The sequence below is a fragment of the Colletotrichum destructivum genome, chromosome 10, assembly GCF_034447905.1.
Source record: "Colletotrichum destructivum chromosome 10, complete sequence".
Lineage (NCBI taxonomy): Eukaryota > Fungi > Ascomycota > Sordariomycetes > Glomerellales > Glomerellaceae > Colletotrichum > Colletotrichum destructivum.
The window spans coordinates 1,874,455-1,892,872 of record NC_085905.1 but is presented as its reverse complement, the minus strand read 5'-3'; the positions used below and the strand labels follow the sequence as shown (position 1 = coordinate 1,892,872).

Genomic DNA, 18,418 nt, shown 5'->3' with positions numbered 1-18,418 from the left:
GGCGAGGATTCTTAACGCATGCGATGCTGCTCCTACATACGCAGGCTTGTTCATTGTGTATCTAGTTCATTCCTGTGGAAGTATTTAGTTCGTTCCTGCCGGCTTCTTGTTTCTAGTATGCTGTTCAAATGAGTGGACAGAGCGCAGTCTGCACTCTGTCTACGAAAAAACATTATGAATCTTCCTATAATGACCGAAGGTCGAATATATCAAAACAGAGACAAAGAACTGCCAATACAGGCTGAAAGTGATAGTAGTCAAGGACTACGCAGTAGAGTAGCCACCATCAGAGGGGAAGAACTGGTGGAGTGTCCCACCCAGACCTTCCTTATGTAAACGAGGTCTGACACTTCCCATGCCAATTTACCCTCCCCCCCCCGGGGGGGGGGTTCCGGTTCAAAGCCATAAACATAGTCGACTCGTTGATGGCATCACAGCGACAGCCGTTAATGGCCGACCTCGACGTCCCGCTCGACGACCTCCGGCTCCGTGTCGCCGTCGCTGAGCGGGGTGTACTCCGACACGGCCGACGGGAAGTAGCTGGACTTGATCAAGCTCTGGCAGTGAGGGCAGTCGCAGGACCTCTTCATGTTGGAGATGATGAGGGCGGTCTGCGAGAGCAGAATGTAGATATGGATGCCACTGGTTGTATGAGCAATCAATGCTAGCTTTCTTTTTTTCTTTTTTTTTCTTTCTTTTTTTTGGTCTATTAGGTCGTCTGCGCCTAGCAGACGAGCTGCCTGCAGAGCTTGGCAGGGGACTTGTTGCTAATGGTCGTCTTGATGACGCTGTCTGCTGTCTCCTGGAACTTGACGTCCTGGCTGTGCTTGACGACCTTGTGCGTGAGCAAATTATTGTTGCCTAGGCCTAGGCTGTCTAGGCTGCTAAGCGTGCTAAAGAGGAAGCGCTTATTGTAGAACTGCTCTATAAGGCTATTAGAGCAGAGGAACTTAGAACAGTACGCAGCAGTGCCTAAGATAATAAAGATAAGCGTAGAAGGGTGTTTGTATCGTATTACAAATGATACTCGTTTTCCAGCTTCTTCGTTGATTCTGGACAACGACGTTGTTCGATCGAAATGTACCTCGAAAGAATTTCGAGGCTGCTTTGTGGTGCTCAGACAATACCTTCATTATGAATTGAGAGATTCAAACAGTTTTGTTCACAAAAGACGACTGTAAATAAATGGGTCACAAAGGCATCAAAGTGTCAATGCCATCTTGGCTACTTCCAGAGCTTTCATCGGATCTTTGAGTCACAACCGAATGTTCTTCGAAACAAAAGCCAGTGCTCACCTCCCTCTCAAAGCCGAGGTGACAGCAGCTGGGAGGATTCTACTTGGCATTCATGACAATCCATAAGGGCTGGTGTGCAAGATCTGAAACAAATCTTTGACATCAGCATAACACGTCTTTTTCCGTCCATTCTCAAACCATTTTAGGTTCCGAAAGCTGATGAATATAGGAATCTAGGCGCGTCTAACTAAATCAGCTGGAATCAGCTACAATTGCCACATATTGCCAGCTCTAAGTAAGAGTATCATGAACCAGGAGATCAAAGGTGTTGAGAATTTTGTCATGTCAATTGTACTATATATAAATGCTGTCTGAATAGGTGCAACCGTTGGTATTAATAATAACGGATGCGCTACATTGATAGGATGGACGATGGGCCTAGTTTCTCGGCTGCTGACTATGCCTAGTCATAGACCGAGTCGTCGGGCGCGCGTCCTCGACTTGCTCGCTGGACCTGAAGTACTTGTCTAGCTTACTCTCCAGTTGGCTGCCGTTAATGTACTGCATCTCCTTTGCCTGCCTGACAAGGTTTACACTATTAGCGTAGGCGCTAGTAAAGATAACGTCTAGCTCCTTAAGGCTCTATCCCTTACCTTAGGCTTTGGGAACTACCGACTTCATAGTAGCAGGCAAAAGCAAAAACATACAACACCAGGTATTCGCTGGTCGTCACCGACCCAACTACTAATCCGGCCCTCATTGGCTTATCTATGGGAGAGCGGACGGGATCCCGAGTTTTCCAATGGGTATGGTCGTATGTGTCAGATCAGTGCGAAATCGTAGTTTATGATAGAATCTTTTGTCGAATCGGTAGGCACTCGAAGTCGGCAAACAGACAATGCTCGTCTAGGAAAGTCACGGCCATGGCAACTTAGAAACAGGCAATATGTTGAGTCCGCCCTTAGTAGACCTGGCAGCGTTCCTTCGAAAGAGCACCGTACTGGGTTGAACTATTCAAGAAAGAAACAGCACATGCATCTCAACCTATGGCCAACATTTCAAGCCCATGTCATTCTTCGCCTCGCCGTCCGTTGACATCAACTCATTGATGAAATAGACATGGTCACACTCTCGAGAAAGCTGATATATATGGGGGAGAACGAAATGATGTGTTCGAGTAATTCCCTTCTAATTTGTCGCTCGGTATTTTGGTCACTTGTTTGTTTTCTGCCATAGACTGCTTGATCACGACAGCGACATGTATTTGACATTACAAGTGGCTTTGAAGGTTCGTTCTCCATTGTGAGTTACCGACTCAGCGTGACGCTGCTGAATATTCCGCCTCCAGTTGTCAGTGAAGAACGTGGGATTCCCTTTTTTGTTTTTCTTTTCAGAAAATGTCCCACAGGCGTTACTATCTTAGTCACAGTAAAGCTGGGCATTGGAGTGTTTTCTAACGAGATTTAAAACGGCTCTCGGTCCACGGCTCTATCGCCTGTTGTTACACCCGCCTGTACAGGCATCAGTATATCTCAGTCCATGCCCAAACCTGAACAACGGGTCGACGCTGTCAAAGGGCACGTCCCCAAGCTGGGCATCCGCGGCAGCTTGGGATCGGGGCACCTCAACGGGCAGCTTTCCCTCGGGGGCCCACCCGTCGATGCCAAAGACGACATCGAGGAAGGCATCGGGGGTCGAGCCGTAGTTCACGAGCAGCGCGGACGCCTGCTCGACGATCTCCGGTACGGCAGGGGCCCGGTTGAACTTGATGTCCACCACGGTAGGAACGGCGCCGTAGATCTCGGCCTGCCGCGCCTTCTCCGTCGAGTTGTACTCGATGGTACCGTTGTTGATCTCGCCCAGAGGCCCGACGATGCTGGTGGGCTTGTAAGGCGAGCGCAGTCGCAGCAAGGCGTAATCGGCTTCCTGGGGAGTACTGACCACGGCAAGGCCGTAGGACTCCATGACATCCTCGGGGATTCCCTCCACGTAGAACTTGGCCGATCGGGAAGAGGGAGGCAGGGGCAGGATGCCGTCGTTGGTGAGGAGGGTCAGGGAACGACGCTGCAGCTCCCGGCCGAGGCGGGCGAAGTAGGGGTTGTTGACGGTCTTGACAGAGGCTTCGATGTCGACGTAAGGGTTATCGAATAGGCCGAGCTCGAACTTCTCCTTCATGAGCTTGCGCACCGAATAGTCGATTCGCTCCTCAGTGATGGCTCCCTCCTCGACCAATTCGACGATCAGGTCCGGGAAGCCGTCGGCGCCGCCAAAGATGTCGCAACCAGCTTCGATCACACGCCGCGTGCGCTCCTTCTCGGAAGCCTCCTCGAGGCCCCAGAAGCGCTGTTTGACAATGTTCCAGTCCGTGACAACGATGCCTTCGAAGCCGAGCTGCTCCTTGAGCAGGTTCGTGACGATGCCCTTGTTAAAGCCAAAGGCAACCTCTTCCCACTGCGTGCCGATGGGGCGGGAATAGTAGGGCATGATCTGGGCGGTACCGGCGGCGATAGCCGCCTTGAAGGGGATCAGATGATGGTCGAAGTTGTCGCCCGGGTAGGTCTGGTTCTTCCCCCACTCAAAATGCGAGTCCTCCCCGTTCTCCATGGGACCACCGCCGGGGAAGTGCTTTGTAGTAGCGACCACGGAACGAGGGCCGAGCTTGTCGCCCTGCAGCCCCTTGATCCATTCAACGCCGAGCTGGCTGGTAAGAGCGGCATCCTCGCTGAAGCCGGCGCTGCCACGGCCCCATCGGGGCTCTGTCCACAGATCGATCTGGGGATGAAGAGCTTGGCGGATTCCAACGGCCATGTACTCCTCGCGGACGACCTCGGCGTACTTGCGGGTGAGCTCGGGCGAGCGCAGGGCGGCGACGCCCATCGGATCGGGCCAACGCGAGAAGGCCTTGGCTACGAACGACACGGCCGTTTGCGTGGTCACGCCGTGTTGAGGGTCCACCGAGATAGTAATGGGAATGCCGAGGCCGGCTTCGGCGGCATGCCTCTGCAGGTTGTTGTACCACTCAGCTGTGTTTCTTGTGTCGTCGATAGCTCCCGTGAGTACGAAATGCGTCATGGACCTCTCGCTGATGTCCTCGAGGACCTGGTCGTCGAGGTTGCCGTCAAGGGTATTGTCGAGAGTGCCGTTTCCGATATATGTCCTGGCGTGGAACATCTGGCCTGCTTTTTCGGCCAGCGTCATGCGGGCCAGAAGGTCGTCCACACGCTCATCTATGCAGAGGGAGGCATTGCGATATGCCGGGATCTGTTCGGTGCCATTACTCTGCCTGGGGATGAAGCGAGCACTGGTGATGCCCGCCAGCGCACCGAGGGCGAGGATGCCGTTACGCATGCTTAATATGCTGGGCCGTTCCCAAATACTATACGGAACGGGAGACGACACGTTTGGAAGGCCTATTCTTTGCCAACTGACTACTAAGGAGCAGAGATGGGAGTCAATGGTGAACGTTTATACCGCGAGTGTCTTGGTCAGGGCTCCAAATTGTCAAGAAACCACAACTCAACGAGAATCATCTTGAACGTTGGCCCAGAAGCCGTGGCTAACAGCCGAGTCAGTCAACTGACTGCAGTCCGGTCTTGGGTACTCCATAATAAGGCCGATGCAAGATGGCGGGGTCTGTACGGACAGAAAAATCGAAATAAAGGCAACCAAGACGACTAAAAGGCGATGCCCTGGTTGTGCCAGTATTTCCGAATATTCCCCTTTCCGTAAGTACTTCGCGATGTTGTTCATCAAGAGTATCCATCCTGCCGGCACATGGACATACAGAGACTTGGCCTCATGTATAAACACGAGGGACGAGGGAGGTAACCTGAAAGCCAACGGAGGTCATCTCCACTCAAACATACGCTCCAGGCAAGGTTGCCAAGATCGTGTATGTCATACGAGGAATCGACCAAGGAAGATCAAGAGAACGACCTATAAATCGGTTGCGGGGTAAAATCCTGATCCGCATCTACCCCAACCCGATTGCTCGGAATCGGGGCAGCTTGTTTGGCCAAGCTATATCGTTCACGCAGCTCACGACGCATCTGGACATGTCTTTCACCGCAAGTCCAGGATGGCTCCACCCCCAGCAGGAGTTTTCCCACGGGGTTTACTCTCTTGGCATATTGGTCATGTTCCCCACAACATCAGTCACTCGCTACAACAGATGCTGAATCCAGAGGTTGCCAGAAACTTGACAACTAACCGCAGACTAAGCAAGAACTATCAAAGTGTGAAAGCGGGATTGGGACCAGTTGTCTGATCAAGGATGGAAAATCAAGTTGTCTGAGAGTATGATGCTGTAGCCTACCCTTGTAGGTTCAAGAAAAACAGAGAGAATTGTATTAACTTAAATACGCCCCCATTTGAACCACCTCACCACCACATCAACATCAATCATACCACTATTCCTATTCTATTGCTTCTCTACTTCATATTGGAACGGGGTGGGGTAACTAGTCCGATCAGATACCTTTTCTAATCTTTTCGATTGGAGATGTACTTATGTAAGCTAGATCCGATCGTGCAAAGGATATAAGGGGGCAGAGCCGATCAGACTTAGCGAGAACAACAACTTACTTTTCACTAAACTTCTCACACAGGTCCTATGGATTGTACTAGAACCTTTCTTATGATTTACCTTTGAACGTGATAACATAAGTCGATCGGGAGAGTCTACTCCTTCGATTAAGCCAAAAGTAAGTCTGATCAGACACACGAAAGCAGTCTGATCGAGACAACTTTTGTGCCGATCGAGGAGGCATCTTGTGTTGCCTTAGAGAGTTGTGGTGTTCCTTTAAGTCACCGCACCGCTTTGGTCCTTCTCACGCTGCACGCTTTCAATATTTTAGATGTGAGTCACTTCCCTTACTGTTCTGTTTCCTACTAATACTTTCAAAGAACGAAGCATCCCTGAACCATTATCCAGGCGAGACACAACCAGGCCCAAGACAACACCCTCTTGATCTGCAACACCGGCGGAGCCATACTGTCAATACACAGGCAAAATGTGCTGCCCGAGGACGTGCAGAGAAGTTGCGGACATGATGTCTCGCGGTACAAGGGAGAAGCTGAGCCGTAGAGCTTTGCTGTCCCCTTGACAAAGGCAAAAGGTAGCTATCACCTCACGTGATTGGTTTCCCAGTTATTGGGAATGCAGCAACATGAAGGGCAAAGAGTGCATAATTCTGAGCATTTCGGATCTTGTCAGAATCAGAGAGTTTCGCACAGCTTCAAAAAGATAAGAGTTAGCTTACATGCTGCCTAAAAATAAAACAAAATATGGGCAGGGAAGGGAGAACTCACCATTCCGGGGAATAGCATTTGCTGTTATTAGAACTGGTGGGGTCCGGCTTATTTACGTCCTCGGCAGGAGGGTCGGGAAACGTTGCCTTTGATATGCTGAAGCTCATGCAGTAACAGGAAGCCTCTTGATGGCTTATCAACCTTGCGATCTCTCCGATAATTGTCCACCATGTTAATGTTTTTAGCAAAGACCCCATGCTTAAAGTAGGTGGGGCAGAAGCCTAGTATAGTTGGGCCTCTTGTTGCAGATTTGCCACCTTGCTTATAGATAGCAGTAGCTGGGTTCTCTGGACCACACATCTTGGCTGAGTCGTTATCAGGAGGACATGCATAAACAATAGAGTTGACCGTTGGCTTCTTGTTGTCTTTAATCGCCCTGAATTTAGGGACTTTGTCAACATAAAACCGTGTCGGCTTCGTCGAAGGAGATAGATGTGACAAGGCGGTTCGGTAGTGTTGCCTAAGAAGGATGTCTACCATTCGAGGGGTAGCATTACCTGATTTCTATTAGCTTGGATAATAACTAGATACGATTAATAACAAGAAAGAACAACTTACTCTTTCCAAACCACAGGCTATATGCAGGTGATGTTTCCGAACCTCTAGTTTTTAGTACATTAATAGACTTTTCAGCAAGTCTATGTGCCTCTTTGATCCCAAATTGGATACGTTCCAACTTGAGCTTGCTGCATGCCCATTCGCCCTGTGTGACATAATAAACGTTGTCGAATTTGTCGCTATAGCCGCGGTCTTGCAAACTGTGTGCTGCCGTCCAAGCAAGAAGTAAACTCCATAAATAGAGGGTTAGGGGTTGTAGAATCCTAGGGCGCATTATATTTCCACTTTTTCTTTAGGCCCGAGGAAAGGAACAGAGTTAGCGAGGTAGCGAAATAGATGTGAAGAACATTTAAATAAACGACGCGTAGTAGAGTTAAGAGGATTGGAAGGAGAACTCGGAATTTAAGCACTCGAGGTTGTAGGGAGCCACATGGGCTTGCTTATTAACGACAGTAGGAGACTAGCTCCGTGCTCCTACGAGGGGAAGCACCGAGCATAACCACGACGCGAAGATCTGGCTATGGCTAATTAGCGGTAGCAGAGGCGCAATTGCTGGATCCCTGGAGGTATGTACCGGGACGACTCCACGTCTGCCCTCTTTGCCAGTCGCCGGCTTCAGGTGTAAACTCGGACGACGCAACCCTATGTAAGGCCTGTACTGAATACGGGGCAGCAGCGAATGAGGAATCAATTTAAATTTAAGTAGGTGTTGGCTTTATTATAGCAATGAAGCCCCTGTGGCCCACTGTGAAGAATTTGTCCTGCTCGCTTGTTGGCTAGTGTACCTAAAAGTCTAAGATTACCCCACTATTGTTGCGAAAGCGAGGCAAACAATTACGGATCTCAAGCAGAATTGAGCGACAAAACAGCGATAGGTCTGTGAGAAACAGGTGTATGGTTGATAGGGGATATGTTTTCCTGAGTGTAGGCAGCTCTCTTCTACAGGGGTGAAGCAGATGAGGACGAAGACGAGGTTCGCGGGCTTTTGGAAAAGACAGTCGGACGTGCCAGAGTGGCGCATCAGGACAGTGTCAGAGGATGGAGACATGTCCTTACCAAAAGACTTGCGGATGCGGATGGTGTCTGACGTGAGATGTCAGTCAGCGTTGAAGCCGCCTCATCTGGACTCGACATGCCCAGTCGACTGAGTTTTGTTTTCGTACCTCCTTTTCTCCCAGGTCCCTGCTTGGCCGCATTCTCCGTCTATTCAAGAAAAGGGCTTCTCCGTCGCTGGGGAGGGACCTATTGACATCGACGGGCAGAGGGCGCCCGACGCCTTAGCAAAGTTTCGATAAGTATGGCGGCATCTAGCTGGCTTGCTACGGTATCCTTTCCTTGACCGTAGCTGAACGGATGCCATGACTGCATGTTCTTGGCAGATGGCATGGCCTTGCCACCACGGCCAGACGAGAGTCCATGGGACTTGGACAATTCTACCCGGTGCATGTCGGTCTTCCAGGCAACGAAATAGTGGATCAAGCAGCCAAAGAAGTCGCCGGCTTCAACCCCAACGCGGACGCTTGCGCCACACTACCGCCGGAGCCGGAGCACTCACGGACGCTCATGGCAAACACGAAAACCATCAACCGACGGGCATTGAACGACGAGTGGGAGACGTCCTGGGATAAGTCCAAGTACGGCCAGGACCTCTACAAGCTTGGGTACGACCGGGAAAGTCGACACTGGACATCTACAAAAGGACGCACAGAGCGATTAGCTCCGCTATCACATAGATATGCACAGGCAAGATCGCGCTGCAGGGTTATTGTCTCTAAGACATCAACAAGGCCAATACCGGCGAGTGCGAATGCGGCCGCGGAAGACAGACGGTGCGACATATCATCCTCCAGTGCAGAAATTGGATAGACGAACGGTACCGGATGTGGGCAGGCAAGCGACCATGCGCGGACATCAAGCAAATTCTGCAACCCGTCAATAGCAGTACAAGAAGTCAAATGATCTTAAGGACAGTGATCCTGAACCAAACCAGGATGGTGCCATCCACAGCTCTGAAATACACATAGCGAAGACGAGTGATCGTTCAAGGTACAAAAGGGGCATCCGTCGCTTGGACTTCGCGGAAATGCTGAATGGCACGAGAGACTGCAATGCTTCTCTGAATAGGACACGATACATATCATGAACTGAGACGACTTCGTTCTCACACAATAAAGAGGACCCCGTTTGAACCTCGGCACCATCATGCCCTTGAAGCCGAGAATGCCACGGCCGGTTTCCTTCTTTCACGATATCTTTGCTCATAAAGAGCCGCGAGTAAAATTACAGGCAGCATATCAGCGATCTCACCTTCTACTCATTCGTCTGTTGCTAGGTGAAGCACTTCAAATTCGTCTACTCGATGGTAGGTTATGGCGCCAACAAAGACGACAAGATTCTGAACAACGACTGCATCACACAATTTGCCAAAGGTTTTCCCAAGCTCAAGACATTAAAGCTAGCTGATAAGGCAGGCCTAATCATCTCGTCTCTCATCGCGCTCAGCGACCTTTGGCCAAACCACAAATTGTCAAATTGGTTCAGAACCTGGCGAAAATCCCGGGGCCGCAACAATTTTGCGGGCTGAGCGTTTGATGTCATGAAAGCTACCCCCAAATGGTCCCCTGGCCTGTAGGCGATGTGCATCAGATTTCCGTCCGTACTACCGGAGAACCCCCTCTCTTCAAGTATTCACGAAGTGTCCGAGGTCGGAGGAGAGGCTTTCTATCAAGCCGGTGAGCGTTGCTAAACAGAGGAAGAAGAAGAAGAAGAAGAAGAAGAAGAAGAAGAAGAAGAAGAAGAAGAAGAAGAGGGAATACTAAGAACTGAAAGATTGGCCGTAACATCTGTCAAAAGGGTAGGGAGAAGGCAACCTTACATTAGCTAAGACAACTACAGTAGTACAGGAAACTTACTAAGCAGATGCTGAGATAGCCAATTTAGTTATAGCTTTAGGGTGAATACAATCACTCCCTATTGGGCATGCAATGCTGCATGATAAAATGTGTGCCTAGGTAGGCGACTTATGAGGCATAACCAGCTTTCAGTCTATCGATTTCGTTTCCGTATAGATACCATGTAACAATGCGGATTACTAACTAGTATCTGATTGGTAGCTGCAGGAAAAACAACAATCTATGCTAAGCCTTGCTTGCCCCCAGGCTCTGGAAAGCGCAATCGGATGAGCTTCTCGTCTCTGGAACGACCAAGATCTCCTCAAGACTTCATAATCCCCTCCTTAGTCTCGAAATAAAGGCTGAAGATGTCTTCTGAAACAACGAAGATGAATAGAAGTGCTTAAAACTCGCTAGACATCTCGCGATACGGAGACTTGGACGTGGCATCGACCTTCATAACAAGCGATGTTAGCGTATTTACCAAAAATAAGCAAGACTATTGCGAGGGCTTGATCCTTGATGACGAACGTTCGGACATCGTCTCCGCCCAGAGCAGTCCGACAACGATTCGCAGCACCGTTACCTGGTGGGATAAGAAGGCGCTTTTGCAACGAGACCTGTCGAGCTCCTGTTTGAGCATGTATATGTTCTTGATAGTCAGCTTGGCCTTTGCGGTTGCCGACCATATATATTATCAGTCTCTGCAAGGCCGTCTTGTCCGTGACGACGAACAGCTAATCCATCCTACGGTACGGCACCGCGTTAGCCTTCGCAGCCAAGGCAAGCGTGGCTGCAGCAGTGTCTTCAGCTTTCCGCGAGCAGGTGTTGACAGTAGTTAGGACAAGGTTTCTCAGTCTCGCCACCATAGACGACATGCTTGCGGCCCCCGAGACACCCTTTTCGCTAGTGAACCGGGGAGTTTCTCGGTAAAGCCAAAACTGCTGCGGCGCTGGCCCCTTTCCTGCTGGTGAGTCTCGCGATCTCACACAGCTCATCAACGAGATACCTAACGTCGATGGTCCAGGACATCTCTGCTGGCTGTCATTCTGTCGACCGACACGCTGGCCGCAGTCCCTGAATTGGAGGCCCATAACACAACCTACCCCGGCGTCCGCTCTTCGAACTTTCGGTTAGAGGACACTGCGGACTGATGAAAAGGGGGAAAGATCGAGGACCTGGGCCAGATGTCCCTGAGCTACTGGAACAATACGAGCAGCAACAAATCCGACCCCTATTTCTTTGACTACTACACGGCACCGAGCGAGAACGCCGCGGAGTTCCTGCAGATGAGTACCTACCTACAACGACCGATCGTGGACCAGGAAAACACCTTTGAAGTCTGCGAGCGTGGCTGGAACTAGACCATCGAGATCGACGAAGTCGGACAAGTGGCTCGGGGGGACTTCGTCTTGAAGCAAAGCTCGGGAGCCATGGTGCCTCCGTTTTCCATGAACAAACTCGCTCCGACCGGCAACTACACGTACATCGCGCACGCGATTTTCAGGGAACACGTGTTTCCCCATATGGCCCGGATGAAAATAAAGGGGGGGTTCTCTTGATGGAGCCGCAGTATCCCATGCACCTCGGAGCCTTTCGGACGTGACCGATAATCTGGATCGGCTACTCCGAGCTGGCCGACGCCTTCACGTCCGTGTATCTCAACAGCAGCGAGCCCGTCCAGGACTGCGAAGCATTCACCCCGGTTCTCGTTGCATGCGATACGAGACTCACTACACCGACGGAGATGGTCTACAGGGACGGGATGCAGCTGCCCACCATCAAAAACCGCGAGTTCCTGGCCCCCCGTCATCGACACCTGGTGCAGGGTCGTCTACACCAACACTCAAAAATACAACATGACCAGTGGTCAAAAGACAAAACAGTGATATCGTGGACTTGACATCAACATGTGATCAAGTACATGACTGAAAGAGTGTATTTCTGCAGATACGCATCTGCTGGTCTACCATCGAACCTGCAGCTGGCTGTATGCACAGTTGCCGATTCCTCAGCTCCAAAGTGGTAAATAGTGACAGAACGAACCCTAGAAGAGCCCTCGAAATCACAACAACAAACCAAAGCAAACCATCGCACTTCGGAGCCCAACCCCACGACTACTCCTTTCAGGCTCCGCAACCCCCTAAGTGCAGTGGATGATGTAGCAGTTCGCCCCCCACAGCATGCACGCCTGGACCGGCGCGCCTATCGGGCAGCCCGTCTCGATGCACGTCTGATAGTTGTCCGAGTTCTTGCAATCGCGCTGCGAGACGACGTTCTCTTTTCCTCCAGATAAGCACATCGCGGCCAAGTTAGCTCTTCCGAACTGAGTACAATAGGGAAGGGAAGAGGGGGAGGAGGGGAACGGAGACGACGCGGGACGTACCGTCAATGGGCCCAGCCGGGGCGGCGACGGCGCCGGCTGCGATCACAACAAGGGCTGTTACAATGGCGGTGAAACGCATGTTGACGGCAGTATCTTGCTGGTCTTGGTTTACGGGTGGTTTTCTGGACGCTGGTTTGAGGGGGGAGGAGTTGTTGGTTTGTGTTTATGTGTTTGTGTATGCTATGATGAGAGTGATCAGATCGGTTGATGATGAAGAGAAGTGAGAGGCCACTGAACCGAGGAAACTGACTGCTTCTTATACAATTCTCGGTGCTCACGTTCATCGACATGTCCAGACATCGTTCGGAACAGCAATCCTCGCATCTCGATCATGATGACCTCCGTTACGTCACATCACACTGGCCGAAGGATAGAACAGCGACACATCCCCCGCCTCTCTCTCAGCCCCAGAGCCTTTGCCCGAGGCAAACTCGATAGACACTTTCCAGCATCGCGAGTCTCTCCAGCTGTCTCCAACGGGGCGTTGGTACACGTAATTGCTCTTTTCGGAATACGAAAGAGCGGAATTCAGGATGTCTTGGTTTTTTTGGGAGGATCTGAATCAAGCACCTTTGTTCACCAACAGGCGTTGAGAAGTAAGACAGTAAGTACATCGACGTCCGAGTTCCTAATCGGGGCAAAGATCTCTCTTGATGCCTTGGCAGAATGCGTACGTCCCGCCAAGTTGAACGCCCTTGACGTAGGTCGTTGCCCAGCGGTTCCTCACACCAGCCGTAGGAATGAAGAGCCGTAGTCAAACCAGTGAAGCAAGGTTGCTTAGCAATACCTAATAAGGAACCTCGAGCTTCTTAGGAAGACCTTTGCCACGCCCTTTCCTCAAGAGACACACATACGATTGTGGTTGATCATGGCTTCTGAAGTGTCGTACGCAAAGGAAAGGGTGGCTGGCTATCATATTTGCCGTACAGGTAGGTTGTAAAGGGTAGAGATGTCAATTCAAGTTTCTTCATTCTTCTAGTCTCGGTAGGAAGACATGTGTCTGCCAATTGCGTGCAAACACGTTTTTCAACCTTTGTTCGTGCATCGTGACGGAGTCAGAGTCGACAAACGTATCGCTGCCTCTGCACACTAACTTCGGCCGTAGCCAGAATACCCACTTTCACGCCAGCCATGCTCATATACCCTCAAGTCCTCCTCTTGATGTTGCTTATAATCGACCAAAACAGTACGCCCCAAAACACCCAGTCCCATGCCCCAATCGACAGGTGTAAGCTCCTGCGCGACCCTAACCTGTACAAAAAGTCCGCATTTCGCGATGTTGATCCAATTCCAGGTCCCCCCTTTTTTTTTTGTGTCGCTGCGATCCACCAAAGATTTGGTGGGCCGCGGTGTCTAACCGCGCGCGCAACATCGCAGGAATCGTCGAACTGTTGTCGTAAAAAAAAAAGAAGAAAATGGGCCGAAGAGAAGAAAAGTCGAGGTGCTCCTGACTTGTTTAAAAAAAAAAAAGGTAAGTAGAACGTGGCAGTAGGCCAAATGCTCCAAATAATTTTATAAATCGAACGCCAAACCATCAAATGCGTTCAACGAAGCGTGTTAAAATCCATCTCCGTGGCTATGCCGGATAGACCCGGGATGTCGGAGTTTGCCCGTTGCAAAGCATGGAAATCGCCCACGGTGCGTGGTATCGGCTGTTGCTGGATGGCGAAACTGCTACTAGCGCGCTGCGGCTGCTGCCGGGGTATGGAGTTCATCAGGTTATTCCCACCCGGACCCATGGGATGTGATGTCGGAATCGAGCCCGATCCCAGGCCTTGCTGCTGCCCTTGGATCGACGGTGAATTGATGTTGCCTTGTTGAATGTTGTGAGGATGATGCTGACTCATGCCGGGCTGCATCTGCTGCTGCGGTGTCATGCATTGGTTCTGCATCAAGTGATGCGACTGCTGCTGGCGCTGATGCTGAGTGTTGATGGTGCTTGATCCAGTCATCGCCGATGCGTTTTGGCCCATCGGGCTCATGACCATATCGGGCATCGGAGTGCACCCATAGTCGTTCATTCCGTTGTGGGGATACTCCATTGGTGGAGACATGATGGCGGGTGAACTAGCAAAAGGCGAGTTGATATCTGCAGCAGTCACCGGAGGGACGGACGGTGCACCCGTGGACGAGGCAGCGACGGTGTTGGTCTCGCTGCTGCTGCTGTTGACGTCCGACATGTTGTACTTCTTTTCGTAGTCGGCGGAAGGAAACTTGCGCTCGTACTCGGTGTCCATCTGCATCTGCATCTGAGGAGGCGGCTGAGCCATGCCCGCATTGCCAAAGCCATCGAAAATGTCGATGTTGCCCAGGTTCGAGTTTTCGGGCGCGTTCTGCAGCATGGGGTTGGTCAGGCGAGGCATGATCTCGGCAACTTTGCTCAGGAGCAGGGGCAAGAAGCGATGGTCGCCGTGACGGAGGACGGCGACAATGTTGAGCGTCTGGTTGAGCTGCTCGCGAGGGCCGACAGTGAACGGGTCGCGGGCTGCGGGTTGCACAGCGAGGAAATCGGTCATGTTGCAGCTGATCTCGAACAGCTTTTCAATCTGCAAATTGTGGTCAGCCAGGCGCAAGCAAAAACGGACTGTGGCAGAACAACTTACCAAACCGGATCCCATCAACTCCATGCCTTGTCCAGGGAAGTGAGACGCCAAGGTCATCAAGAGCTCGCGGGACAGATCAACGGGGTAATTAAAGTTCATGTTCTCTTCGTTCTGCGAGTTCATGTTGCCGTGTGTCAACTGCCAGACGGTGCTCTTGAGCCACTGCTGGTTCGTGCGCAGGTCTGACAGCTGGCCATCTTGGCAGAGATATGTAGGCAGGACCTCGTTCAATTGTTTCTGGAGGGTCGCAACGTAGAGGTTGCTCCGGGTCTTGTTCCAGACGGTGGTGAAGGCGTCGTCAAAGGGTCGGAAGAGGTTGACGAGCATGATAAAGCTGTTGAGCTGATGGCTGAGGGGGTCGCTCGGGTCGTCGGCGGAGTTGGGGGGGTTGATGGAGGCCTGCAGTGTCAAAGGTCGCTGGCGCTGGATGGCGTGGGCCCTGCACGATTTTCCATTTAGCACACGAAGCACGGGAACGGGGTTGAGGAGGAGCTCTTGTTACCTTTCCATGATGTAGAACAGCCAGTAAAGGCGCCTCCTGCGAGACGACTCGGCATTGTCCCATTGTGGACCGTGATATGTCTCTTCCTTAATCATGCCGTTGAGGTGCATCATGGTTGCAGCCTCCCGGAGATGGAACCAAGCCTTGTCGTGTAGTTCGAGGCCGTGGTAGCATCCGTACACGAAGAAGTTGGTGGCGAGGGTGTTGAAAGTCATACTTTCCAGATAGTCGTATCCTTTGCGCACCTGCAAAGTCTCGTCCAAGAGCAGCTGACTCGCGACGATGGTGGCGCCGGGCATTACATCGAGGTTGTAGGGGTCGCCCGGGGGCATCGACATGCCGGGCTGGAGCATCATGAAAGCGCACAGCGAGGTCATGAGGCAGTAGGTATCGCGGTTCTGTTCAATGTAGGGGAGTTGCAGGTCGATCTGGCGGCGGTCGAGGATGGGCATCTTCTCGTAGAGGTTTGCGAAGTAGAACTCGAGGCAATCCTTGACGAGATCGGCCGAGAGCAGGCCGGGGGTCGGGGCGAGGGCCGCGGGGCCAGGAGGGTTCGGGATTCCGTTCATGCGGTTCTGGACCCTGGCGGACAGGCTGGTCTGTCGCTGAGTTTCCCTCAATTCGCTGATGACCTTTGCGCGTGAGCCCTTGGGGCCCTTCTTCTGTGGGATGGCATTGTAGGTGCAGGAGAGCTGAGCCGTGTGGCAGTTGCGGCACGGGTTGACGCCGTCGCACTTGACCTTGCGACGATGGCAGGCGTCGCAGGCCCGCTTGACGGCCTGTGTCATGTTGGCGACGTGTGGTGAAGACGTCGTGACGGTTTGCGAGGGGGGGTAGGGTGTGAAGGGTTCGTGTCGTCGATGGTCGCTCCCGAGGCGGTGGGTGAGAAGAGGCTATTCCGAGCGAAAGCGGTGGCGGAGCGACGTGGGCGTGGGCATCGACAATGGGCGAAAGGCCGAACGGGCTGACGGTTTGAGTTTTGCGGGGAATCAGGATTGATAAGGGAGGTGGTAGAGGTCTTGGAGGGTATTCGTGGAGAGCGACGCGAGGGATGGAGAGGGTATTCGGCCCTTTAGGACTTTCTGTATGCAGTCGCTGGGAACGAAACGCGGGGGAGGATGGTGCCAAAATCCGGGGCAGCGACGCCCGTTACGACCTTTTCGGTTCGTCCGTGCAGAAGGGCGATCGCTTGGGAAAAGTCTGCCCAAGTATCGGATGCTGGACGGCGATGTTGTCGAGTCACCTCGAAAGCCCAAAAAAGTCCCAGGTGGTGAGTTTTCGACGAGGGGACCGGATGGGTTTCTCGGTGAGGGTCGGTGGAGGTGGAGGAGTTGCAAGTAGGAGGACGTGTGAGAGAGTGAGTTGTGTGTATGTGGGCGGAAGAGGGAGAAAGTGGAAGAGGTGGACTGGGACGGAGGGAAATGGGAAGGGAAAAAGATGGACAGGATGGGAACAACAGGACAGACAGGGCAGCAGGGGCAGGGGGGTATGGATAAGTAAGGTGGAGTAGGAAAAGAGGCAGAAAGGCAGAGCGGGAGGAGACAGAGAGGGACATCCAAAGGACACTGTCCTCTGTAGCAAGGTAAGTGCCTAGGAGGTAGTAGGAAGGCAGGTAGGCTAAGCGACAACACAGCACAGCAAATCCTGGGATTGGTAAGGAGGAAGGCTCCTTCACTGGTTGTTTGGAGGGCTTGGCCATACCCCGCTAGGCTGCTTAGGGACAGAACGCTAGTGTATACCGGGCATAGTGGACAATTCTGGGCGCACAGACGGGAAACGAGGAGGAGGGAGAGGCAAGACAAGGCAAAGAAAAGCATCGGACATACTGTGCGGGCACACAGTGACCACGGCGGTGATAATCCACAAGAAACCAGGCAGGTCGAGGAGCAGGGCGGGCTGGAATGGTTCCCTACAGTGACATGTCAGCGCAGTCTTACTGTGGGAGTGTGCGGTGTGCCTCGTCTCTCCCCGATTTGGTTCCATCTTTCTTACTCTCACCTTACCTCACGCTCAACATTCGAGGCATCCATCCATCCACAACCATCCCATCCCTCCTCCACTTTTTCGAGATTTTCTTTCTTCAAATTTGCTCCGTCAATGCATGCAGCAGCCGATGGGATGGGATGGGATGGATCCTGCAATCCGTGGCAATACTAGAACTGGCTGCTTGGCCAGTTCACTATACTATACTATACAGTAAAGTCTTGTGTTTGTGTACCTACCTACCTAGGTACGGTACTGGGTAGTTGCCCTGTATTGTTGCAAACTTGCGCCGCCTCCAGTGGGATGTTACTCCAGTGGGTTGGTTGGCTTAACGCCTTCGGGGGCTGGGCAATGGCAAGCAGCATCAAGATCAAGGCGGCCCAGGAGCCCAGGACACGGCAAACACGGAAGACGCCGCCTGCAACGTCGCACCGCCATTGTACCTATGTATGGATGTACCTCAGTCCGCAGTTCAGAACTCAGAGCACTCACCCTCTTCTCTTCCCTGACAAACACACTGCTGACCTTGCAACATACTCGGACTCTTGCAAAGTCCGCTGCTGGAAGCCGAGGCGGCTTTTTGTTTTGTTTTTTGTTTTGTTTTTTTGTGCTCTCTCGCGCGGTACCCGACTGAGTGAGGATCTGTACGTTCCACTCGCAATCGCCCAAGTCGATCCCACAGGTTGGGTTTCCCCTTCGCCTCACTTTGGCAACTTTCCTCCGTTTCTCCTTTTGTACGGATGTCCAGTCTTTCTCCGGCGACAGTCTATACCGATATACCATGTATATCCGTACACTATGACACGATATTGACGGCTGACTGAGCAGGGGGGGCCACCTCGGCTGGCTGTCTCGTGACGACGCCGACACCGCCGCCGCCCCTCCGCCCCCTTATGTCTTTGCCCACTATCGACTTGTCATCGCGGCAACATGAGCGCCTGACGAATGCC

General features: G+C 52.1%; 7 protein-coding genes across 7 annotated transcripts; 2 read left to right on the top strand and 5 right to left on the bottom strand.

Moving 5' to 3' along the window:
* Positions 1-446: 446 nt before the first annotated feature.
* Positions 447-1,133, bottom strand: CDEST_14859 (uncharacterized protein; the record flags this gene model as incomplete). Its single annotated transcript, XM_062931015.1, has 3 exons — positions 447-642; positions 762-972; positions 1,028-1,133. The coding sequence occupies 3 exons, from the start codon at positions 1,131-1,133 to the stop codon at positions 447-449; spliced, it is 513 nt and encodes a 170-aa protein (XP_062787066.1).
* Positions 1,134-2,226: 1,093 nt separating this feature from the next.
* CDEST_14858 (Putative glycoside hydrolase, family 3, glycoside hydrolase superfamily) lies at positions 2,227-4,649 on the bottom strand. Its single transcript, XM_062931014.1, has one exon. The coding sequence runs from the start codon at positions 4,581-4,583 to the stop codon at positions 2,724-2,726; it is 1,860 nt and encodes a 619-aa protein (XP_062787065.1). The 5' UTR covers positions 4,584-4,649; the 3' UTR covers positions 2,227-2,723.
* A 1,715-nt stretch (positions 4,650-6,364) lies between these two features.
* On the bottom strand, positions 6,365-7,465 carry CDEST_14857 (Putative metallopeptidase, catalytic domain superfamily; the record flags this gene model as incomplete). Its single annotated transcript, XM_062931013.1, is given in 4 exon segments — positions 6,365-6,470; positions 6,546-6,641; positions 6,661-7,042; positions 7,104-7,465. 4 exon segments carry the CDS (start codon positions 7,375-7,377, stop codon positions 6,365-6,367), a joined length of 858 nt encoding a protein of 285 aa, XP_062787064.1. The 5' UTR covers positions 7,378-7,465.
* A 3,170-nt stretch (positions 7,466-10,635) lies between these two features.
* On the top strand, positions 10,636-11,148 carry CDEST_14856 (uncharacterized protein; the record flags this gene model as incomplete). The annotated part of the gene is made up of 3 exons (XM_062931012.1): positions 10,636-10,717; positions 10,764-10,923; positions 11,022-11,148. The coding sequence occupies 3 exons, from the start codon at positions 10,636-10,638 to the stop codon at positions 11,146-11,148; spliced, it is 369 nt and encodes a 122-aa protein (XP_062787063.1).
* Positions 11,149-11,181: 33 nt separating this feature from the next.
* Positions 11,182-11,897, top strand: CDEST_14855 (uncharacterized protein; the record flags this gene model as incomplete). The annotated part of the gene is made up of 3 exons (XM_062931011.1): positions 11,182-11,334; positions 11,359-11,508; positions 11,628-11,897. The coding sequence occupies 3 exons, from the start codon at positions 11,182-11,184 to the stop codon at positions 11,895-11,897; spliced, it is 573 nt and encodes a 190-aa protein (XP_062787062.1).
* Positions 11,898-12,137: 240 nt separating this feature from the next.
* CDEST_14854 (uncharacterized protein) lies at positions 12,138-12,296 on the bottom strand (the record flags this gene model as incomplete). Its single annotated transcript, XM_062931010.1, has 1 exon — positions 12,138-12,296. The coding sequence occupies one exon, from the start codon at positions 12,294-12,296 to the stop codon at positions 12,138-12,140; it is 159 nt and encodes a 52-aa protein (XP_062787061.1).
* Positions 12,297-13,320: 1,024 nt separating this feature from the next.
* On the bottom strand, positions 13,321-16,420 carry CDEST_14853 (uncharacterized protein). Its single transcript, XM_062931009.1, has 3 exons — positions 15,486-16,420; positions 14,984-15,422; positions 13,321-14,926 (listed from the first exon to the last, which is right to left on the bottom strand). The coding sequence occupies exons 1-3, from the start codon at positions 16,271-16,273 to the stop codon at positions 13,925-13,927; spliced, it is 2,229 nt and encodes a 742-aa protein (XP_062787060.1). The 5' UTR covers positions 16,274-16,420; the 3' UTR covers positions 13,321-13,924.
* Positions 16,421-18,418: the final 1,998 nt, after the last annotated feature.